This window comes from Protopterus annectens, chromosome 6.part0 (genome assembly GCF_019279795.1).
Source record: "Protopterus annectens isolate FY-2018-M chromosome 6.part0, PAN1.0, whole genome shotgun sequence".
Taxonomy (NCBI): domain Eukaryota; kingdom Metazoa; phylum Chordata; order Ceratodontiformes; family Protopteridae; genus Protopterus; species Protopterus annectens.
The window spans coordinates 773,396,876-773,420,141 of record NC_056737.1 but is presented as its reverse complement, the minus strand read 5'-3'; the positions used below and the strand labels follow the sequence as shown (position 1 = coordinate 773,420,141).

Sequence of the window (23,266 nt, the reverse complement as noted above, 5' to 3'; positions counted from 1 at the left end):
TTCTGTCCTTGTGTTCCTTGATATCTGTCTGTTGACTTTTCTCTGTGTCCCAAAGTGTACTTTCTTCTGTCCTGGCTTCTATTGCCCTTGTGCCTCACTGACACTTTTTTGCCAAAGATGCTCCAAAACTACACGTGTGAAGACAGTATAGGCAGATCCTGTTTTGAATACTTACTGACCCCCAGGATGCTGACCAAGAGTTAAATGTTCTGTAAACTGAATTGCTGCACAGGTTGTATCTGCTATGCACTTCTATATCACAGCTTTTAATGCCTGTTGGGTAATGATTCCATCCATCAAATGGGGACAAAGTCTACCTCTGCTGTGCACCACTACATTGCTGTTTTTTTTCACCTTGTACTCATGGTGTGATACATCTAATGGACACGTGCAATCACCTCTGCTTTCTGACACTGCATCTTTAATCTATTTTGTTGCCTGCTCTTACTCATAAACCCACACAATTAATGGGTGCAACAGCTCCCTCTGCTATACACCCCCACTTTTTTCTGTTCTTTTTAATAAGCTCTCATTTATTTACATCTTATCAACAACTTGAGAAAAGAAAAAATGCATATGCATATGCATTCCTATCTTATCAGTGGTGCAGGGTTTGCATTGTCACCTCACAGTAAGAGGTTCTCTGGTTCGATTCTCAGCTGGGGTGCCTTCTCTGTGGAGTCTGCATGCCCCCCTACATTTGTGTGGGTTTACTCCGGGTGCTCCGGTTTCCCCCCACATTACAAAGACATGCGTCTGGAGCATTTTTCCCTGGGCCTCCACTGGAAACTGGCTCGTTCCAAGTCGGACTTTCCCAGTAAACAAATATTAGATAGAAATAACTAAAATATTGACCAATGCATCTTCATAAATGCTTGCAATTCCCACATACACCTAATCACATAATAAAAGCTCCTCTTTTGCAAATGAGAGACTTACAACTGCTAACCAAAAAAATAAACATCATAAAAAACTAAAATAAAGAAAAACATGAATGACATTGTGACGATTGGAGGTACTGCCAACCATGCCAGGGAGAATACGGCAGTGGATGTTTGACTTTTGCCAACACAGCTAGCTGGAATTTTGTAAATAATTATATGTCATTTGTATATATCAAGCTAATTTGTACAGATGCTGGTGCTGAAAATGTATTTGTGAGCTCTGCTTGTGTTAGTTGTGCTAAAATGTATCAACAGTCTAGCCTGCTGAAATAAAGAGAAATGTACATGTATTATGGTAATTGTATTAAATGTATATGTTTTAATTGAGAACAGTGGCACAGCAATGGTTAACCAGCTGGCTTATTTTAAGAAAAATAAGGGAAATGTAAAAGCGGTGTTAAATCATTGAATGGCACCCCACAGCACTGAGTAGGCCCAGAGACGGTAAGTCTGGGAGCAGCCATTATCTGATACCTTTTATAAAGAAGGGGGAAGCATTGTAAATGTTTCTGGCTACTAGGCATTCCCATAAAAGTTCTAAATATTTATTATAGCAGTCTGCTAAAGTCCTGTCTCAAACTTCAAAAGGAGATATTGTGGGAACCTAGAGTCAGGTGACCAGATAAGGTCATTATGCAAGTCATCTCGGATATTATATTTTACAGGGAGTAACCTCAGAGGACAGAGTATTCTGTTTGGGAGCCTGACTAGAAATACTACTCATGCATTTCATCTTGCCTTGCCCAAGTAAGTTATTAGGGAACAGAAAATGCTCTTAGATTCAGTCAGGAATATACTGAAGCTTAGTTTAAAGATGGTGTTTCTTTATTTGTACAAGTCTGTCCATCAGTTTTGCTTTCAATACTTTCTGTGATTTGAACTCTGTGGTTTATTGCAAATATATATTCAGTATTTTCATGTTCTTTTATTATTAAATATATTTAAAAAGTTTATCGTGGCTGGATCTTGTAGAGAGTATTTAACCTTTGAGAGTACTTATATTTATTTGGTGACATTGTGTGTGCCACTCCAGAAGGTCTAACCGTCTTGGTGAACTACTACCATTTGTATAAATATTAATATTCCACAGCATAATTGGACACCCTTTGTTAAGGGCCTTAGAGTAGCTGATTGGGAAGTGTCTGGTGGCAGTGATAACCACCTTATACTCTGAGCAGAAGGGGGACAGCAGATACATCTGTGCCACCCTTTTCCAGGTGTGTGTGTGTGTGTGTGTGTGTGTGTGTGTGTGTGTGTGTGTGTGTGCATGTGTCTGTGTGTGAAAAATCAAATCTCTCAGTGTGTGTGGGTGTGTGCCAGCTACTTGGGGCAGGGAAATGAACCACTGGGTTCACAGAGAGGGTGTTGGAGGACTTGGCTTGGACACTCAGCTGAGGACCTAACCCTACAGTTGTACCACTGGGGAGTCTTATTGGGGATTTGGAGGGAGACAGACAAAGAGATATCCAGACTCCAGGCTGAGTGTGCTCCCTGTGTGCTCTTAAGGGAAACTGTACTTGATGCAGAGAGGTCTGCATCTGGAAATACTGAGTGTATCCATTTGTATTCCAAGTGCACATCCCTCTCCAGTGTCAGTGGTGAGGATTCAGGCTCCTTGATTATTGGCCCAGTGTGGGGATGAAACATATTAATGCCCACAACATAATGGCAGCAGTGGTGGGTGTCACAGACATTATCAAATATAAATATACAAATTGACTGAACTTTCCTATGTCTGCATTTCTAGTTTTGCTGCCCTGGTGTCCATGCACTGTGATGCCATCTCTTCTGTGAGTAAAAGACTGCCTGGTCTGTACAAATATCTTTCACCCTAGTATAGTGAAAATGTTATGGCTCTGATCGATGGGCCCATGACAAGGCTGGCAATCTGAGCTGTAACTCAGTGCATTGCATTTCTTGATGTTGCAATGAAGCACAAAATGACAAGTGCATGGTTCTATTCAACAACTGTACACCTGGCTTTACTGGACAGAATGGCCTCCAGGTAGTTTCTAAATCTTGCCACATATCGAAACTGAATTCCTTTAACCCAGAGGATCATGCATTTCACATTCAAAGTCATTCTGTACCCTCAAAATATGTTAAGATACAACTCTTGCACATCAAAAAAGGTCATTCAAGTGTCTACAAATTATTTCTTTATTGGTTATTTCACATGCTAGGCTAACACTTTCATATTTCAGTTTCTATGACATCATGTCTCAAGTAATGTTAAACTTCAGAACCTATGACAGTGATATCACAAAAAACACTAAGCATCATTAAGTATGATAGAGATATGCCAAGCAGTAAGCATTTCTAACATTCCTCCATGTGTAACCAACATCTCCAAAACTACATTACTGCTCCATGCTACATAGTGCTGTTCAGAAAAAAACAATAAATAATCATGCCAAATGTCTTGTGACTAACAGCATTTAGCTATTTGATAATTTAGCAAAGATTGAAGTTATGAAAAGTTAATGAACTTGTTAATGTAATCTTGGGTTTGATTCCTTCAAACTCTACTTCAAAGCTGGAGTACTATGAGCAACATTACATTACTAGATAGTGCTACTGACATACCCCTAAGAAGGACTTGTGCTTAGTGGATTTATACATATATAATTCAAAAATAATGATTTATGTAATATTTTTGGCCACTATTATCAAATCAAATTTTACATATGTCTTCCAGACATACACAACATGATGCTTATATTTTTGTTTCTGTTGCATTTATGTTTAGGAATATTGTGGTGCATTTCTATTATCAATCGGAGTGTAATGAGCTGACAGACTGAAAATTCCCTGTAAACTGCTCTAACTGAAACATCAGATAAGCAAATAGGTGTAACTAAGGAAACAATTTTTTACAGGTATGACACTTAACCAGAATTGCACAGACATAGTAAGAACCTGCTGAGTTTAATTCTAGTGGCTGCCAAAAAAATTATTACAAGAATGGAAATCAAATCCTAAGCCAACTGTACTAAAAGTAGTCGATATAATAACAGAGATAAAACAACTGGAAGTGAAAAGGGTAGGAGCAAATTACACAGAAAAGATGGGAATTGTGGAAACAATACATGCAGAATAATGTTTTGGAGGAGGAATGAGGTTTAAGGGAAGGACGAAACTGAATGAGTTTTGTAATGTTTGAATGAGAAAGACTGGCTAAATTATGTGCTGTATAACTTGTGTGGCTCAAAGAGCTAGGGCAGTTAGCTTGTGTGATGGCATTCATGGTTCTAATCTAGAAGTACCCACTTATTTTTGCCTCCGTTGTACAGAAGGCTTTCTCCATGGCCCACCTCATAGGTAATGGTATTTCTTCCAGGAACATAGAGGTCATGACATCCCTGTACTCCTCCCTTCTCAGACCCATAATCGAGTACAATGCCCACTTCGGCATGTACCTTGCCAAGCACATGCAGCAGCTGGAGAGACCACAGAGGTTCCTGACCAGGAAAATCCAGGGTCTCAAACACCTATCCTATACAGACAGTTTAAAATCCCTGTCCCTCCACTCAGCCTCATACAGACTGCTCCAAGCTGACCTGTGTCTGGCATAAAAGGCCATCTCAGACCCAGCCTTGATGGAGTTGCTGCACATTCATAAGTCAAACTCTACTCATGCAACCCGCATGCAAGGCCTCAACCTGGTCTGTGACATTAATAAAACTTGTTGGTGGGATAGATGCGTGTCCCAAAGACTCCCCCATCTGTGGAACAGACTCCCTCTCCTTGTCAAGTAGAGTACCTCACTAGCCCTCTTTAAGAAGAACCTGGACGACTGGATGGGAAACAGAAAATACACCCCTGGGATCCCACCTGTGCCCCTGCTGGGTACATGGGCAAAATTCTTGGCTAGGCTTATAAGGGCCTCCGGGACAGTAGCCTCTACCTGTGCCCCTGCTGGGTACATGGGCAAAATTCTTGGCTAGGCTTATAAGGGCCTCTGGGACAGTAGCCTCTACCTGTGCCCCTGCTGGGTACATGGGCAAAATTCTTGGCTAGGCTTATAAGGGCCTCTGGGACAGAAGCCTAATATCGTCCTATGAACCTATAACATTTGCAACTGAAAATATGTCAATATGGTTTGTTTTCATTTATATAAATGTATGCTTGCCTATGTAAAAAAAAAAAAAAAAAAAAAACATTAAAAACACATTTCCTAGGCATAAAAAGAATAAGGTTTTAGCAGGAAAACTGAAACAATAATTTGAGTAATGTTTGCCACTAGATGGCACCATTGCCAAAGCTCTGTTAATATACCTGACTATGAAATTGTAGTGCTTGTCTAATGACTGGGTCCTGATTCATGTTGGCCAAAAGACCCAGAACAGGATCTCGGTGATGTCCTCTGTGAGGTTTCTTTATTACTTGCCCTTCACTAGGCGAATCATAATCCTGTATCAAATAAATAAAATACCAGTTACACATGAGCAATACATGATTTTTTTTTTTACTTTACTGTAATTTACACATTCCACAAATAAACTGGAAGCCAAAAACATAAATTAATGTTTGTGTCTTTCGGCTTTTCCCGGTTAGGGGTCGCCACAGCGGAACACCGGTCCGCTAATGATTGGTAGTTGACTTTTACGTACGGGGTTACCAGCCCTGACGCACAAACTTCAACGAAGGTATGCCCATTCACGCATGTCTCCAAGCAGAAGACGCTCTAGCTGAGAATCGAACCAGACAGCGTCTTACTGTGAGGCGACAATGCTACCACAGCACCACCACCGCGGGTCCAAAAACATAAATTAATAAAGTACTTAAAAACAGAAGAACTGCACATAAGTTAAGTCGCACCTAACAGAGAAAACAGTCACAAAAGACTATGATCAGATATTTGTCACTCGTATGCACCAAAATAATGCAACCTATATAAAAACCACATAACATCAAGTTCAAACATTCATGTGCACCAAAATAATAGAAATCGGGATCATAACCACTAAATAATGAACTGCTGGCTGCATGCAACAAGCACTTATTCCCATAAATCAAAGACATGGTAGCATACAGACAAAATAAAGATCTCAAGTTCTACAGTAGCTCCTACACAAGAAGGAAAATGCAGTACAGGACCACTGTGAGTAAACATATCTTTATACAACATAAAGCACATATTCATTCCATGTATATAGACATCAGACCTTTGAGATATAATAATGTATCAAATCCTAAAGCCATTTTACACTAACACTTCACTGTGTGTCATTTTTTATCATTCATCAATCTACTTTTTTATCTTTAATGTTAATCAAATTATTATCTGTATCTGCATGTATTACCATCCAAGAAAATACCCCCAGTTTTATTTCTTTACTTCCATGCACTGAACAGGTGTATACACCATTTATTTTTGTATTTCATTCTCTAGTGATGCTTATCCAGTGCATGTATATTTCTTTTACTGTTTTCAGTACATGTACCCCATTTATTTTCATGCAAAAAATGTATGCTGTTCATGTAAAATCTACAACACATGTAAATATGTTTTTACTTTTCTGTAATATATATAATTTATCTGCAGAGCTTTTCACCCTGGGCCTTCGAAAAAATGAGTTTTATCCACTCAAACTTTCCTGGTCAACAAAACCATAAATAAATACATAACAAATTAATACACAGAACAAGAAAAAAAAATCATACACATATTGCCAGCAGTTACTACAAACTAAGGAAACATAACTAGGAAAACAGGTACTCAAATTATCAAGAAAAAAATTGTTCTAACCTACACAGCATGATTCTATTCACATTTCAGTCTGTAATTAAGCATACATAATGGTATGAGATGGTAAAACACTGACATCACATTCCTAGAACTAAAACTAAACACTATCACAGACAATAAGTTCATCTGGAAGTAATCTTAGTCACTCTGGCATACTTCCCATCTAAATTCTTTTGACATCAGGATCCTCACAATAGTATGTGACTTTTAGAATTACATACTTGTGTTTTGGGATGTACATACATGATTACTCGTATATATACAGTGTTCTTCTGCTATTCTGTTTGTAAGAGGGAATGGTGCCTCCTTTAACTCCTGATGCTCTAGATCTAAAGGATATTGAGTTAGCAAGTGCTGGCACTCCCCTTCCCTTTCAAATGGAATAACCAAAATAAAGTCTGAAGATATGGCTGCAGTACAAAGCATGTATCTGTTTAAGTTACAGTACCTGTTTCAGGGGTATACACAGCAAAATAACTTTACTATTTTCAATATATTCAGTGTGCAGCAAGACTCACACTTGTGTGATAACTTATCTTTAATAATCTAGTGGGAGGCAATTCAATATATTTACTTATTTATGTTTGTTTAAATGGGATTGGGTTGAGGTCGCTTTTCAGTATAGGTCTAGGGGAAAAAAAGCTCAACACAATAACACAGTATGTATAGCATTTAAATGCATGCGAGTTAGATGGCCACATGTTAGGGGTGCAGTCAACCATCCATCACCCTGTTCACTCTTTAGTGTAATACAGGCTTTTAAAAGTCAGTACTGCATTTACACTAAAACCTGAGTACTATACCACTCTGTGTTGTCTAAATTGTAGCAAGCCATTTGCAATAGTTAAAAGGTAAAAGAAAAATAATTTTTTTAAACTAAAACTTGAGAGCTGCAGCACTCCATGCAGGTAGGGTATAAACTACAGCAACTGTTTGCTACATTTGTAGCAAACAGTTTGCTACAGTTTAAAAGAATGTTTTTTTTAACTAAAACCTGAGTATCAGCCAAACCCCATTTATTAGCTTGAAATGTGTCCATCATGGCCATTCAGAAGCCATATTGCTGACACACTTGATGTCCTTAAGGAGTCAACTGCATACATCCCATGGGCCTCTATTACAGGAGGTTTAAGGTAACAGTGAAAACTCTAGCTGGACTAGGTTTTTCTTGCAGTTTTTATTAATTTCTCTGCGTGACCTTTCTACTCTTTGATTTAGCTGTTAGTTAGGATATTTTGCAGACGTCTTAATGGTCATGGACATCAGCTGGGTATAAAGACCCTGTGTTTCAACAGTGCAGCCAAACAGTCCACTTATTCTGTGCTGATGAGGTCTTAAGAAGGCCAAAACATGCATTTTCACATCTAGTGGGGTTTGGTTTAATTAGCTTGAATGTGTCCATACAGACAAAAAAGGAAAAAGTCATGAACAGTCAGAAGCCATATTGCTGTCACACTTGATGTCCTTAAGGGGTCATTTGTATATCTTCCATGGGCCTCTATTACAGGAGGTTTAAGGTATCACACAATGTACAGCGATAACAATCGGAGAATCTGATCAGCTAAGTAGTCAGTTCATATAAAGCATACAGTATGCTGCAATAAGCAAAATGAGAACATGATCAGCTCTGCAAATAGATTGCACGTGTAGTACATACTACATATAGCTGTAATGGGAGGAAAACGTAAGCTATGCACACTGACATTGGGGTGGGGGCATTGGGGTGGGGGCAAAGGAAAAGCGGACAGAATGGAAGTACTTGATGGATTTGGGAGGACTTGGTTGGCTACAGAACATATGTGGGGTAACTGAAACACGTAGAAAAAGAATGGTGCAGGACTAGCTGATGGTTTGGAAGGAGTCAGAAGGAAGAAGCAGAGCCTAAAGAAAACAAAAAATGTAAGAAATAAAATATCAAATGTTGAACTAGGAATGAAAACAGGGCTAAGCAGCCACATTCACTGGCATCAGCACAGTGCAGCAACTCATTTATTCCTGAACTCAAGAGAAATACTTCAGAGTGACAATACCTCTCAAACTCTTAGCCCATGAAATCTGGACAAAGCCTACAATATGGTGGGACAAAGGCCCATAAACAGGGGCAGAGTTTAAATACTGCTCTTACAAACTTAAAGTTACCAGGGTAATAGTATTTATGTCAGCATGCATTTTCTGAAGGAAATGAATTCTGAAACTCAAATGAATTTCATTATTTAGTGGCTGTAATCTTCAGTGATTTGCCAGACAAACAGGAACAGACTAAAATTATGAAACAAAAATCTGGGCAGTTGAGAAGTACAAAATACAGCAATAAACCATAAAAAAGTTGTTCATTACTCAAACAAAATGGCCTTCTGTCATATAAAACTGATATTGACACAGCTAACATGAGAGTCTGGGGGCACAGTGGGCTTCTCTATCACAAAGTTCAAGTCTCAAAGCAGAAGTGTGACCTTTGTAGGTCACCTGAGTTACAGAATGTCTTCATGGAATAACTTCACAACTGAGCTAAATAAAACTTAAGAATCAAAAGGCAAAGAAGCAGAAATTACTCAAATGTGTACCGTGACAGGAGTGAATTGTAGCCTTGAGATGTAATGAAATGGTTCTACCTGACGAACCAATGAAATACATGAAAAATGGTAGCATATTTAGGGGCCAAATTCTGGTTACCTGCATTTTCTTAGTGTTAGGTTTTCTAGACTCTCATATAACTTCTTTCATTTCGGAGGAGAAAAGATGTCCTTATGGGACTAATCTGAGATTGTCCTAGTCTTCAGCTTTAGGGACTTGAGATTAGGGAAGATAAGAGTTCCTCCATTCCATCTTAGGAGTTTGCAAAAGAGGTGAAGTAAGATGGATCTCCTAGTGACATATATATATATTAGATGGTAGAATATAGTGTGAAACTATCAGAATGAGGTTTGCCTTTTTCTATTTTTGCTCTGACCTAAAACTTCATAAGTGGCCATGCAAAAAAGTATAAAAGAGCCTCTTGCTTCAGCTGATGAAAAAGGCAATGGTTGTCCAGGCAAGAGTGTATGGGTGGAGGGTGCAGAAAACTGGAATTTGATGCAGTCAGTAACTTATCTACTCACTTGCTGCCATTACAGATATAAGGTTGCTACAGTATTGGACTATCGTTAAAAATGGGCTTTGGCTTGCCTGCTTGTTTATAAATTAGACTGCCATTTCCTTATACTTTAGTCAGAATTATCTCAACTAACATTTCTTTTACCATTTGTAAACAATAATGAAAAGTGTATTTTCAAAATGTTTCAGGCTTGAATAGAGTATTTTTTGACTGTTACGTTTTTTGTTTCTTTTTATTTTTATTACTGTGGTGGTTAGTGTGGTACTAGTTATGGTAGCCACTGTTTTTATTTATTCTGTTGAAGATATGTTGGTGATACCTCTTTATTTCTTGAATTGCAGGCAGGAGGATTCAGATCTGCAATATTCAGAAAGAACCTCTGAAGTACCAAGACTACTCACAGGAGTTATAAATAATGGCTTGACTTCTGTAGACAAACTACCTCCGTACATGAGGAAGACAAGCCCATTCATTGCCTTCCCATTAACAACAGTGATAAACAGGAGTTTATGTATATGGAAGCAGAACAAAATTATATTGCTCTCTATTAAAGGAAATATACACTTCTTCTTCTTCTTTCGGCTTTTCCCAGTTAGGGGTCGCCACAGCGAATCACCTGTCCGCTCATGATTGGCAGTGGAGTTTTACAGTGTCAAGTTGCCAGCCCGGCACCCAACCTTCCACAGAAGGCACATACATGCACGCACGCACTCACACCTAGGGCCAATTTAGAGTGTCCAATCCACCTACAGCATGTATTTGGGATGTGGGAGGAAACCCACGCGACCACAGGGAGGACATGCAGTCTCCGCACAGAAGGCACCCCAGCCGAGGATCGAACCAGAGAACCTCTTGCTGTGAGGTGGCAACGCTAACCGCTGCACCACTGCGGCCGCCCCAAAGGAAATATACACTGAAGTATGTTAAATCCATTTGTTAAAGTATTACAAAGAGCAGTGTATAAATAAATCACCTAGCACTTTATGTACAGCAGGATTACATCTAACACATGCCATCATTTAAATAACAGCAGTAGCACAGTTACAGTTTATTATTTACTTTGAATTTGTTAACTGCGGATAGAACACCGATCTGATTGGACCCATTTCAGTCTCAGACCGGGAAAAAAACAACAGTCACACAATAGTTACATCACATTATATACAGAGTGAATATTATAGCTGGCATGAGGGAATAAAGGCAACAGATAAATGACATTATATACAGAGTGAGTGAAAAAAAAAAAAAAACAATTCACAAGCATGCATTGTAGAGAGAGTAAAAAATCAGAGTTGGCATGCTGAAAGGATTACAGTCAAAAATAGAATCAGATCAAGATATGTAGACGGAACAAGGGAATGAAGAGGTTTACGTTTTATGACCAGAGAGGTAGCAGTTGCATTTTCTTAGAGTCTTGAAATGTGTTTTTATTTGTGAATGGAAAATGGGGTAACAGGAATGATATTTAAGAAAAGAAGGGAGAGATTCTCACAGTTTTGGATCAAGGGCTGAGAAAGCATGGTCTGTGCAGCAAATCCTAGTTTTGGGGGTTTGGAGGACAGAACATCAGTGGTTAAGATGTCTAAGGTTGTATGTTGGTACATCTCTGAATAGTCTGGAAGCTAGTGGAAGGAAGGTGTCATTCGTGAAATGTTTACACTGTGGAGAGGCAAGTAGAAAGTCAACATGCTGTTTCACAGTTAGTCAGTTTTTTTCAGTGGTTTTGCTGTAGTGTTTATTTCTTGGGCATCGAGTGATGAATGTGCAAATGGCACTTGAAACAGACTGAATGGTGGACATATACAGCAATCAGCCAGAGAAAATATCCTAGCAGAGCCAGTAAGATATCTTTACCATTTGTATTTCAATGGGGTCTGGAGAGAAAAGGAGAAATCCTATTAGCCTAGAATATGAGAGAGTTGATTTTTTGGTGTGTGTAGTCCAGGTGGAGTTGGAAATTTAAGAAGGGGTAAACCAAATCCCTAGGTATTTCAATGAAGTGACATTTTCAATAGTGTTATTAAGATTAGCAAGGATTTTTAGAGGCCTGGAGATAGACATGAACTTTTTCCTAGTGCCAAAAAGCATTGTTTTTGTTTTACAGGAGTTTAGTGTTAATTATCACCGACCCACTGAATAACGGCATGAAAATCAGCCTGAAGTTTGAGTGGAATAGGACCATGTCATTAGCATAATGCAGGGGGATAAGTCAAAAAGAAGTCTGTTAATGTAAACAGAAAAGAGGAGCGGTGCCAGAATAGATTCTTAAGGGACATCTTTCTGCAGAGGAACTGATGTAGAGGTTGATGAATTTAAATGAACTGAGAAGTGGAAGTTAAAGAGGCAGTTTTTGAACTAGGGCAGTGTATAATCACTAATATCTGTTGCATTGAGACAGTGTAGGAGAAGTGAGTGATTAAAAAGATCAAAGGCTCTGGTGAGGTGAATAAAAACTGCTCTAATAATTAGGCTTTGTCCAGTCCTAGAAGAATGTTGTCTCCAGGTGTCCAGATAGCTGTGGATGTACTCTGACCAGACAAAAAGCCATGCTGCTTTTGAGAGAGAAGGTGGTATTGGTTGATGTACTGGGTGAGTTGCAAATAAAGAATTTTTTCCAGAAGCTTTCCTAGGGTAGGGAGAATAGAAATGTGCCAAAAGTCTGATGGATTAGAGGTATTTTTTTTTGGTTTTACAATGGCATTCTTCCACATATTAGGCATAATATTAAGTGTAATGCACATGTTGCAGGTGCGTTTCAATAAGGTTAAAATGTTATATATATTTTATGTGTGTGTGTGTGTGTGTGTGTGTGTTTATATATATATATATATATATATATATATATATATATATATATATATATATATATATGTAGGTTCACAGGTAGGTACCAGGCTATCAGCCCAAGGGCCTAAGTAAGCCTAGTGAACAAGGTTCCCTGGCTTACGCCACCCAAGAAAGTTAATTTCCTGTGCCCCTGTCGAGCAGAGCCACAGAAGTGATCCCGGGGTGTATTTCCTATTTCCCATCCACTCATTAAGATTTTTCTTAAAGAGTGCTAATGACAAACTTTGCTTGACATAGATGGGTAGCTTGTTCCAGAGTATAGGAAGTCTCTGGAACAGGAATCTATCCCTCCAGCACATCCTGTTTATTGTGTTGACAATGTTTAGGTCCCTAGAGTGTGTAGCTCGGAGGGAGTGGGATTTCTTTAAATGTAGCATGTCCAACAGCTCTGGGTTTAACACAGCTTTATATGTTAGGCAGAGATCTCCGCGGAGTAGGCGATATGCTACAGAGTAAAGCTGGAGTTTTTTGAGATGGTCAGTGTAGGGTATCTGTTTGAGGCCAGTAATTCTCTTTGTGAGGTGCTTCTGTGGTCTTTCCAGCTGCTGCAGATGTCTTGTGAGGTACATTCCAAAAGGGGCGTTGTACTCTATAATGGGTCTAATGAGTGTTGAGTAGAGGGGAACAATGGCTCTTTTTTCCTGGATGAGAACCCTTTTGTGATGAGGTGTGCCACATAGAAGGATTTCCTGACTACTATGGCGATGTGATTATCAAAGGACAGACTACTGTCCACCTGGGTCCCAAGGTCTCATCACATATTCAGCATTAAGTAGACTGCCGTTTATGTGGTAGTTCATGGGTACAGAGTTTTTACCAAAGGGGATGACAATGCACTTTTGGCATTCAGCTTGAGGCCATGCCTCTGACACCAGGCATCTGTCTCTGTGAGGCCCTTCTGTAGGATGTCCACATCATCTGGGGACTCGACTATGGCTCCTAATTTGTAGTTATCTGTGAACTTCATTAGCCAGAGGCCTTCTGTAGTAGCCTGTGCTTCAGAGAAGTAGATACCAAACAGGAGAGGTCCCAGGATTGAACCCTGTGGTACTCCATTTGTCACGGGTTTGAAGTCAGATTTGGAGTCTGCAACTTTTGCAGTGTGGGTTCTGTCAGTGAGCCAGTGGCCAACCCATCTTGTGACATAGGGATTTAAACCTAGTTTAGTGAGTTCAGCTATAATTCCAGAATGGGGGATGGTGTCAAAAGCATTGGTGAGGTCAAGATAGGCTGTGTGAACCACCTTACCCTCGTCTACAGCTTTGATGACTGCCTCAAAGAAGTCGAGCAGGTTCAGAAGGCATGATCTGCCTTTCACAAACCTGAACTGGGTGGGGTCCAGAGTTTGGAGGTTACCAATGTCTTTGGTTATGAGTTCCATGATGATACGTTTCATGGCCTTGCAGGCTAGGCTCGTCAGGCTAATACGGCAATAGTTCTCAGGATCAGTGGTGGCTCCCCCTTTGTGGAGTGGGATAACTGTTGCTGTGCACCATTCAGTGGGCACAAAGCCTGACGTAAGACTATGACTGAACATGGTGCTTAGGTGGGGAGCCAGTTCATTCTGAAGTTCATGTAAAATGCAGCCTGGGATATTGTCCAGTCCCATGGATGCTGTGTTTTTGGTTTTGGAGAGTGCAGCTTTTACCTGCATAGATGTGATTACATGAACTCTGCATTCTTCCTGTATGGGCCCTTTAGGGGGTGAGAGGGGGGTAAAGTTAGCACTGAACCTATTTGCCAGGATGTTGGCAATATTAGTTAGTTCTGTAATGTTCGTGCCGTTGTGCTGTAACTCAGAGCAGATCTGGGTGTTGTCATTGAGATTCTTGACATAGCTATAGAATGCTTTGTGACTGCCCTTAGAATCAGTGGTGATTTTGTTTTCATAGCTAGCATTGGAGGATCTTATAAGGGATCTCAGCTTCTTACTGAGGCTGACCAGGGAGCTCCTCCACTCATTGGATTTTACTCTCTTTTGCAACCGTTTCTTCCTTCTGTTGTAGAGTTTGTTTATGGCAGGGGACCACCAGATTGGCTTCCTTTTTTTGGAGGATAGCATCTTGGTTCTGTTTGGGATAGCACGATCCATGCACTCGTGTAAGTACTTATAGAGTGCATTTGTGTAGGATTCGGCAGTTGTAACTGCATTGTCCATCTGCATGGGTGTCATGAAGTTCACCATTTCTGTCTTAAGAAGCATGAAGTTGGCTTTGGAGAAATTTTTTACTGTGGTTTCCTTAAAGGTGGGCGGGGGGCAGGATGCGGATATCTAGGGTTATTAGCTTATGGTCGGATCTGAACAACGAGGAGTAAACTTCAGGTGTGGAACACCAGTCACTCATGCTGGTAATGACTAGGTCTAGGATATTGTTGCCCCTGGTGGGAGTGTAGATAAGTGGATCCAGGGCATTAAAATTTATGAATTCCAGAAAATGTTGAGCAAAGCAGTTGGTACATGAGTAGTTTTCCCAGTTAATGGTGGGGTACTTGAAATTGCCCATTATTTGGGTGTTTGATTGAACCCTAATATTTTCCAGTATATCAAGAAAACAGGAGTGGGGCATGGTGGGGGATCTGTAGCAAGCTACAATTTGTACTGCAGTGTTGCCCAGAGTTAGTTGCACTTGGATAACCTTGGATGCATTATGCTGCACAACTAGCCTGAAGGTGTGGATATTCTTAATGAATATGGACACACCTCCGCCTTTGGTGTTCTGGTCCAGGTTAGATGACCGAAAAGTGTGGTACGAGTTATAGCCTGGTAATGCAGGGGTGCTCTCTAGAGCCTTGAACCAGGTCTCAGTCACTACACAGATATCAATGTTCTCCATTTTAAGGAGTGCCTTGAGGGAGTGCATTTTGAGATTTAGACTTCTAGCATTGAGTAGCATTACCCTCAGTTTTTGTTTGCCTGTTCCTGTTACACTGGTGAATTTGTCATTTGAACCTTCCCTAAAAAAGGCAATATAGGGGTGGCAAGACCCTTACCCAGTATCCAGAATCCCAGGGGCGACAGGTGCAGGCCATCTCTGACAAAGCATCGTTGTCTGTTGACAATGTCATCCCAGCCAGACAGATATTGGATCCCCTTAGAATGACACCAGAAGCTTAGCCAATTGTTGAAGTCAATCATTTTGTCCTTGTACTGCGGTATCATTCTGGGCGATGGCAGGATGCTACTCAGGGCTACGGTCATACCTGCCTGGGTTACAAGATCGGAGAGCTCTTCCATGTCTCTTTTCATGTAGTCCAGGGAGGTACATCTCAGGTCATTCACACCAACATGGACAATGACCGAGTCATATTTGTACTTGTTGTGGAGTGACCTGAGTGCGTGGGTTATGTGGTGGATCTTGGCACCCGACAGGCAACGGACAGTAACCTTCTCCTTATTTAGCCTGGTGAGTGGGACATCAGTGTGGCTGACTATAAAGTCACCTATGACTAGTGTGTTGGGTACATTGTTTTGCCTTATGGGCTGTGGTTTATTGGCACACCGAGTCTGTGGGCTATGTGTCATTTGGGTTGTGTTGGGGGGTGGAGGTTGCTTGCGTTTCTGCTTTGGAGGTCTCTGTTGTTGAGAAGATTATTATTGAGAGTCTCTGCGAATGTTTTTGCGTTTCTATGTGTGGATTTTGGTGGTGTAGGTTTAGTGGGACTATGTGATAATGTGGTGTGGTGCAAGTGTTTACCTTCTCCCCTTGACTATCAAGTTCAGTCTTGGTTGGAGAGAGCTTTACCTCCAGTTTGTCTACATAAGTGCATCTCTCACAGGTTGTGGTGTTGGGTGGTAGGAGGAGAGGGTTGTCTGTGTGTGTGTGTGTGTGTGTGTGTGTGTGTGTGTGTGTGTGTGTGTGTGTGTATATATATATATGTGTGTATATATGTATATATATATATATATATATATATATATATATATATATATATAATATACACACACATATATATATATATATATATATATATATATACACACACACACACACACACACACACACACACACACACACACACACACACTATTTTTTCCAATAAAGGTTACAACTTAAAAGTAGAATGGTCGGGCCAGCAACCAAAATGTTCAGTGTTCATAGCTTTATTTTCCTGCAGCAACTCTGAGGGACAGTTATACAGTTACTACTGAACTTAAACAGTATGCCAACCACTGCATGCCATAGTAAACCTACCATCACGTAAAAATACTTCTTAATAAAAGTTGACTTTCAAGTACATGATTTTTTTTTTCCAGTTGTGTTACTACAGCAATCAAAACCTGAATGTTTTTTTTTTCTTTTGCTGGTCTAATTGCATAGAGAGGTAAGATGTCCAAATATACTGCCAGTAAATGGGGGTACAACAACCGGCACCATGGCTAGAAAGTCTGGATCAAATGACCTTGGAATTAACTTCTGTTTGAAAGGGAGAGTTCACACAGGTCTGCTAAGACACTAACCAAGCAGAAAGCTAAGATAAGAACAGTCTTGAGGGATTCACATTGTCAGTGTCAGCAGAAACTGAAAGGGCGAGTTACACATAAAAAAAGTAAAGACCCTGAAGTGCAGATGACGGTTAGTGAAGGCCCTGCAATGTCCCAGTTCACCAACTAATTGTGCTTCTTACGCTTGTTTCCATTAGAAGAAACAGAGTGGTAATGTGGATTTAATTAGGAGAAAGAAGACTGATAGAGCAGCATAATGTCTGAGTGTGATACATAAAAAGAGAAAGAAAAGAGAGTGAAAGGTTAAATAAGTATCATAAAATGGCAAGGCTGAAGACTTTACACAATAACAAATGGAAAATGCTTTAATAGATTTTACAGAATCAACACAGATTACTTTTTTCAAGAGTTCCCGAAATTATTTTTATTAAGGATTAATTATCTTGGAATGTTTGGCAATAAACAGTAAATCTTTACTATTCTTTACACAAAAACTATTTTCCTTGTGGGAAAATTAACTTACCATATCCTGGGCATCCTGCAAAGTGCTGGAAAGGCTTGTATTAAGGTTAACATGAGGTACCCCTCCTTCTGCCAATGCTGAAATAAAAATGTAGAAAAAACAGAACAGGTGGTGTCAATGTTTCTGAAAGAGTACAATTATTTTAGTTTTTCGGATTAAGCAATCATTTTATCATATTATCAACGGGCTGCTTCATAATACAAGTTTTATGCAGTGTATTAGGAACACAGCATAAATGTGTAAGTGCTGACAGGGTGCATGCCTTCCTGCAGAAACAGTGGAACAGAGACACAACACTAATAACCATCTTAGAATCCACCTGTTAATTGTACTGTGCTGTCTACATCATCCCTCATTTCTGTTAAGCAAATGTTGCAGTGAATTAGCCACAAATGGGAAGAATGATTACACATTTCTAAATAATTTAATTTAACCTACAATTTTGTCAGGGTATGGATTGTTTAAAGTCAAGTGAAAAATATGGAAACAAGTGGTAAAGTGGAGAGAAACAACCAAAGCAGCACCAGAAGAAAAAATATTCTCACCAAACCGTCACGCCAGACTAATTTATTAAAAACAAAAGTAGTAAAATAATAGCAATAAAAATGACAAAGCTTTTGGATATCAAAACATCCTTCCTCAGTGTCTTACACAAAATAAAAATTAGAACCAATATTTATACTAATAACACGACACAGCCATTAATTCATCAAAGTGAACACCCAGTTCATAAAGGTATAGAAACTACATTATGTGAGATAGGAAGAACATCCCATTCGCATTTTTTCCTAATTCTCTTTTGCTTATTCTTTAAAACAGGTTTTAAAGTAACTTGTTTATTCAAACCTGGATCTCTGCTTGCTTCAAGTCTCATTATCCATTCATACTCCTTCATGTCTACATTATTGACATGATCCCACAGATTGTTTAAGACAGACGAAGAAATGAAACCTTGGTAAAATAGTCCCAAAAATTCATTAAAATTCCTAGTTCATACTGGAAAGGCACTTCTCCCATGATGTGCCCATTACTGAGAAGAAATAAGACCTCATTATAAGCTAACTTTCAAGTTTCTTGAATAACAGTTGCTACCCTGATGATCAACATGTCACGGTAGTAATCTGCTCCTCATGTAGGCAAAGGCATCTCCCCATCACTCTGACACATACACAAACATACAAACTTTCACACTTTTACACACAAACATGCAAGCACGCACACAAACACACACACATATACTCACACAGACACCCCATAGTCCTTGCATCTGCCATACTATAGCTGTCTTCCCTACCCTAACTGCCCTCCTATGGTACCCCTCATTCCAGTAATAGTTTGGATGCCATTAAGGCACATATCTACTAAGTCTTGGTGGTACAGTCTAGCCCCCCACCCTCCAATCCCCATACTGCAGTTGGCCTCAGTACAGCACTTTACAGAACCATCCCCAGTGCCTAGTGTATCCCTCCCTACCCTCCTATCCCCATTATGAAGTTTGTGCCATTAGGGCATTTTAAATAATCATCCCGGGTGTATTTTGTTTCTCTCCACCTCCTTTATCCCGGTTATAGTTTTGGTACCATAATGGCACTTAAAGCAAACCCTGGTATCTTGTGCATCTACCCACCCCCTAGATCTCCATTTTGCTGTTGGTGCCATTCTGGCAGTTTAAAAGTAAGCCCTTTTGTCTAGTGGTTCCCCACTATCATGTTCATGTTCAGTGATTGGTGTGGTGGGGCTATTCCTGCTGATCTTATTGGCTAAGTGACTTCTTAAATGGTTCGACCACGTAGATGCTTTCCTAGAAGTGGTTCTAGGGAGAGAGAGCACGTGGCTAATTAGCATATGCCTCTCCCCCTGAAATGCCTCATTAGCATTTAGCATAGCTGCAGGGCCAGCCACTCACAGTACTGCATGTCTTTGTGTTACAGGACCATACAGCATCACATAAGGATGTTTGCTCAATCAAGGAAAGGTACTGCGACATGTACAGGCTGCAGTATTTTAATGTATTCAGCTCAGTGTCTCTCTATATCTCTTTTGCTCATGCTCACATACGAAAGTCATTTTCTTGATATTTGCAACATCAGCAAATTAGCAACTAAGAAGCAGGGGGCACTACAAGTAAAACAGTGCTGGGATTCTGCCTTATAGGTATATAGGTCAAGGCTGCTGATCCAGACGACCACTAGTAGTGTTGCTCCAGTACCCCAAATTGTAGGTACTCACTGACATGACTAACTAATATTTAATTTCAACCTCTTTCATTGAGATCTTGAGGGAACAGAACTGGTGTGTATTTACCATTGCTGATCTATTCATCCATGTTACACTTAAAGAGGGCCAAGGAGCTAGTTTGATTTTCATCCAAAGGAAATCTATTCCATAAAAAAGGTATTCTCTGAGACAGATATATATCTCATCAGCAGGTCCTATTTATGGTTTGGTGGACATTAAGATCTCTTGAATGGGTGTTGAGGATGTTTTTAGTCATATAGGACTGAATCCTTCAAAGCTCTGTAAGCTACACAGTGGTCACCTCTCAAGAGACTGTAGGAAACAAAAACAGAAAACCCCGCCTTTGATTATATTAGTGAGGAAATGCTGTAATCGCCCAAGCTGGACCACATGCTTAGATACATAGGAAGGGCCATTATAGCCTATTACGGGCCTAAAAGGGAGAAGTAGAGAGTGATACGTTCCTTAGATCTGGAAGAAATACCACTAGCAATTAGTCTGGCAAGGTAAAAGGATATCCTAACAGTAGTGAACAAATAGTGATCAAAGAATAGTTCATTGTCAACAACAGTGTGCGGGTCCCTAATGGCCAAGTCATTTTTCAAAGGGTATCACCTATGTGGTAGGTGCGTGGGTGCCCAGTTTTGCCTAAGGACATAATGCGGTATCTTTGGCATTTAGTTTTAGGTCATGGTCCAGGCATCACTTATTGGTGCGTGTCAGTTCCTCCTGAAGAATTCTGAAGTCAGATATGGAATTGATGACAGCTCCAACTTTGCAGTCATCTGCAAACTCGGTCAGCCACAGGCTCTTGATGTCATCCTTAACATCAGAAAAGTAGATACCAAACAAGAGTGGTTCTAGGAATGATCCCTGGGGACAACACTGTTAATTGCTCTTTTCAAAGATATTGTGTCTCCCACTGTAATAGACTGAGTTCTGTCAAATAGCCAGTTTGCTACCTAATGGGTAACATATGGGGTTTATATTTAGTTTGATTATCTTGTCAATAATGCCAGAATGTGGGATGGTATCAAAGACCTTGGCCAGGTCCAGGTAGACACTTTGGAACAAATTGTTTGAGTCTAATGCCTTGATTATTTTTACTCTATAATAAACATGTAGTTTCTTTGCATAGCAAAAACTCTTTACCGGGTAATTTATTTTCCCTAATAATAAACTTGCTCTGTTACTGAAGGATTTTTACACAAACACCTATCGTAACCAGACCTTCTTACAGTGTTCAAATGGAGAAGATTTGGCCTGTTTCAAGGGAGGTTCAAATAAGTCTAAACAATGTTGTGCACTTAAAATATTACCTATTCACTACTGTTGATCAGTAGAAGGATAACAGTCAAAGAATATGTGCATTTGTAAAGCTATAGTAAAACTAATGTACAATTGTGTCTGTGTTGTAGAGGTTTGTTTCTGTACATAGTACAAACTTTTTTTGACATGTAGTGCACCAATGTACATACTGATGTTTAGAAAAGGTTAAAGGATTTTACAGTGGTTTGCAGATGGGTTCAGTGTGGCAAAGACCAAGCACCTATTCTAAGACATCTTAACCAGCTGTTTATCACATAATAAACAACTGTACCAATTATTGGAAGCTTTTAATGCAGCAATTTGGAAAGGCATCATCCTTTTGAGAGAAGGGCACCTACTTGGTGTTAAATGCTGATCAAGTTATGCAAGAAGTTCTGTAGTTCCGGTTGGTGTTTTTGTAAAAATTTACATTTACAAACCAGTCCATTACTTCATGAACAAGTCTCGAGCCATAGTTAAAGGACAGCGGGAAAGCAGCTTTATCAAAACCTGCCCTAGCATAGCAAAAATGTCTAAGCTGCACTGTTTGGCAAAGATGTAGACCTAGTAGAAGCTGAACATATGTTCACACAGACACTAAAACAAGAGAAGCTGCTGCACCTTTGGTAGAATGTGGACTGAATGCTTTCAATGTATCTTTGTTTTTGCCTAAATAAATGAATCCCATATAAAGGAATAATCAAGCATACTTGGTCTGCTTGACCACTAATCTATCCTGTTTATCCGAGCAAAGGAAAATGCTGTTTTGCCTGCTTAAATGGTGCAATGCATGCAAAGTAATGCCAGAGGTTTCTCCTGACATCCAGATAATTTAAGAGAGCTTACTCATGGTTCAGTCTTTGAAGTAAACCAATAACTGAGCAGTTTTACTGAAGGTCAGAAACCACTACTGAGGCAAAATCTTATCGTGCTCCTATGTAAAACCTAGTCCTTATGCATATTGAAGAAACGGTTGCACACACCAATGAGCTTAATGTTATTTCTCCTGGCTGTATAATGATTCCTAAGAAAAGGAATTTGCAAGATAAAAAAAAAATCATGTTAGATTAGGCCAAGGGTTCAGATGGAGGAAATGTTTACTCCTGAGCAAAAGTAAGGACCACCATGGGGGAAGGGGATTCCAAATGGGAAACTTCAGCTGGAGAATACCCTTGATGAATATCATGGCCAAGACAGACTAGACCAAGAAAAAGATTTCATCCTTCTTATGGAAGCAAAAAAAAGTTGACAGATGAAACTCAGAAAAGACACGGTTAATGCTTCTTTCACAGAGTGAAATATGTAGAACAACAATTTAGCAAAGGTACAGTAAATAGTCTCCAGTACAAACAGCAAACCTATTCCAGTCCAGTACACAAGTAACTGAGGTAACCTGTTTTGTGACTGCTGGTAGCAGTTCAGAATCAAAGACTGAAACTTCAAATGACTCCACAGATACCAGCCAAAGAATCAAGAGTGCAAGTATAAATAGAGAAGGATGGGATGAAGAAATTATCCTTCCTATTGAAATAGCAGGTTGTGCTTAGCTGGAAGAGTACAGGCGGCTTAAGTCATCAAATTCTGCAACAAAGGAAATCAAATCTGAAAATGCCCAAGTGGCATTATCTATAATATTTAGGTCCTTATATTACATTACATGTTATAATATTTAGGTCATTATATTACATTACATGTTATAATATTTAGGTCATTATATTACATTACATGTTATAATATTTAGGTCATTATATTACATTACATGTTATAATATTTAGGTCATTATATTACATTACATGTTATAATATTTAGGTCATTATATTACATTACATGTTATAATATTTAGGTCATTATATTACATTACATGTGCATGACAGCACTAGGAGTCAGCTGGACTTCCGCTCTTGAAGTACACTTAGTATTTTACCTCACCTCTACCCTTCCCTTCCCTGTGATCTCTTCTCCAACTGTCACATGCCATCTTGAATGCCCCCACTGATTCTCTGTTTATTATACATCGTAACGGTCAATTCTATGGCATCACAACCCTCCCTGTGAAGAAGTATTTTTATGAAGGAGCATTTGTTATCTAAATCTGCCTGTGTTTACTCCCCTCTCC

At 39.6% G+C, this 23,266-nt stretch overlaps 1 protein-coding gene across 1 annotated transcript in view; it reads right to left on the bottom strand.

The window, feature by feature from the left end:
• The window catches only part of KIAA0586 (KIAA0586 ortholog), a 4,394,667-nt gene that overhangs the window by 602,762 nt on the left and 3,768,639 nt on the right, over nucleotides 1-23,266 (bottom strand). The window contains exons 25-26 of the mRNA XM_044074450.1: nucleotides 17,605-17,681; nucleotides 5,223-5,357 (exon numbers count right to left, since the gene is read on the bottom strand). Coding sequence (XP_043930385.1) covers nucleotides 5,223-5,357; nucleotides 17,605-17,681 — 212 coding nt within the window. The remainder of the gene's footprint in view (nucleotides 1-5,222; nucleotides 5,358-17,604; nucleotides 17,682-23,266) is intronic.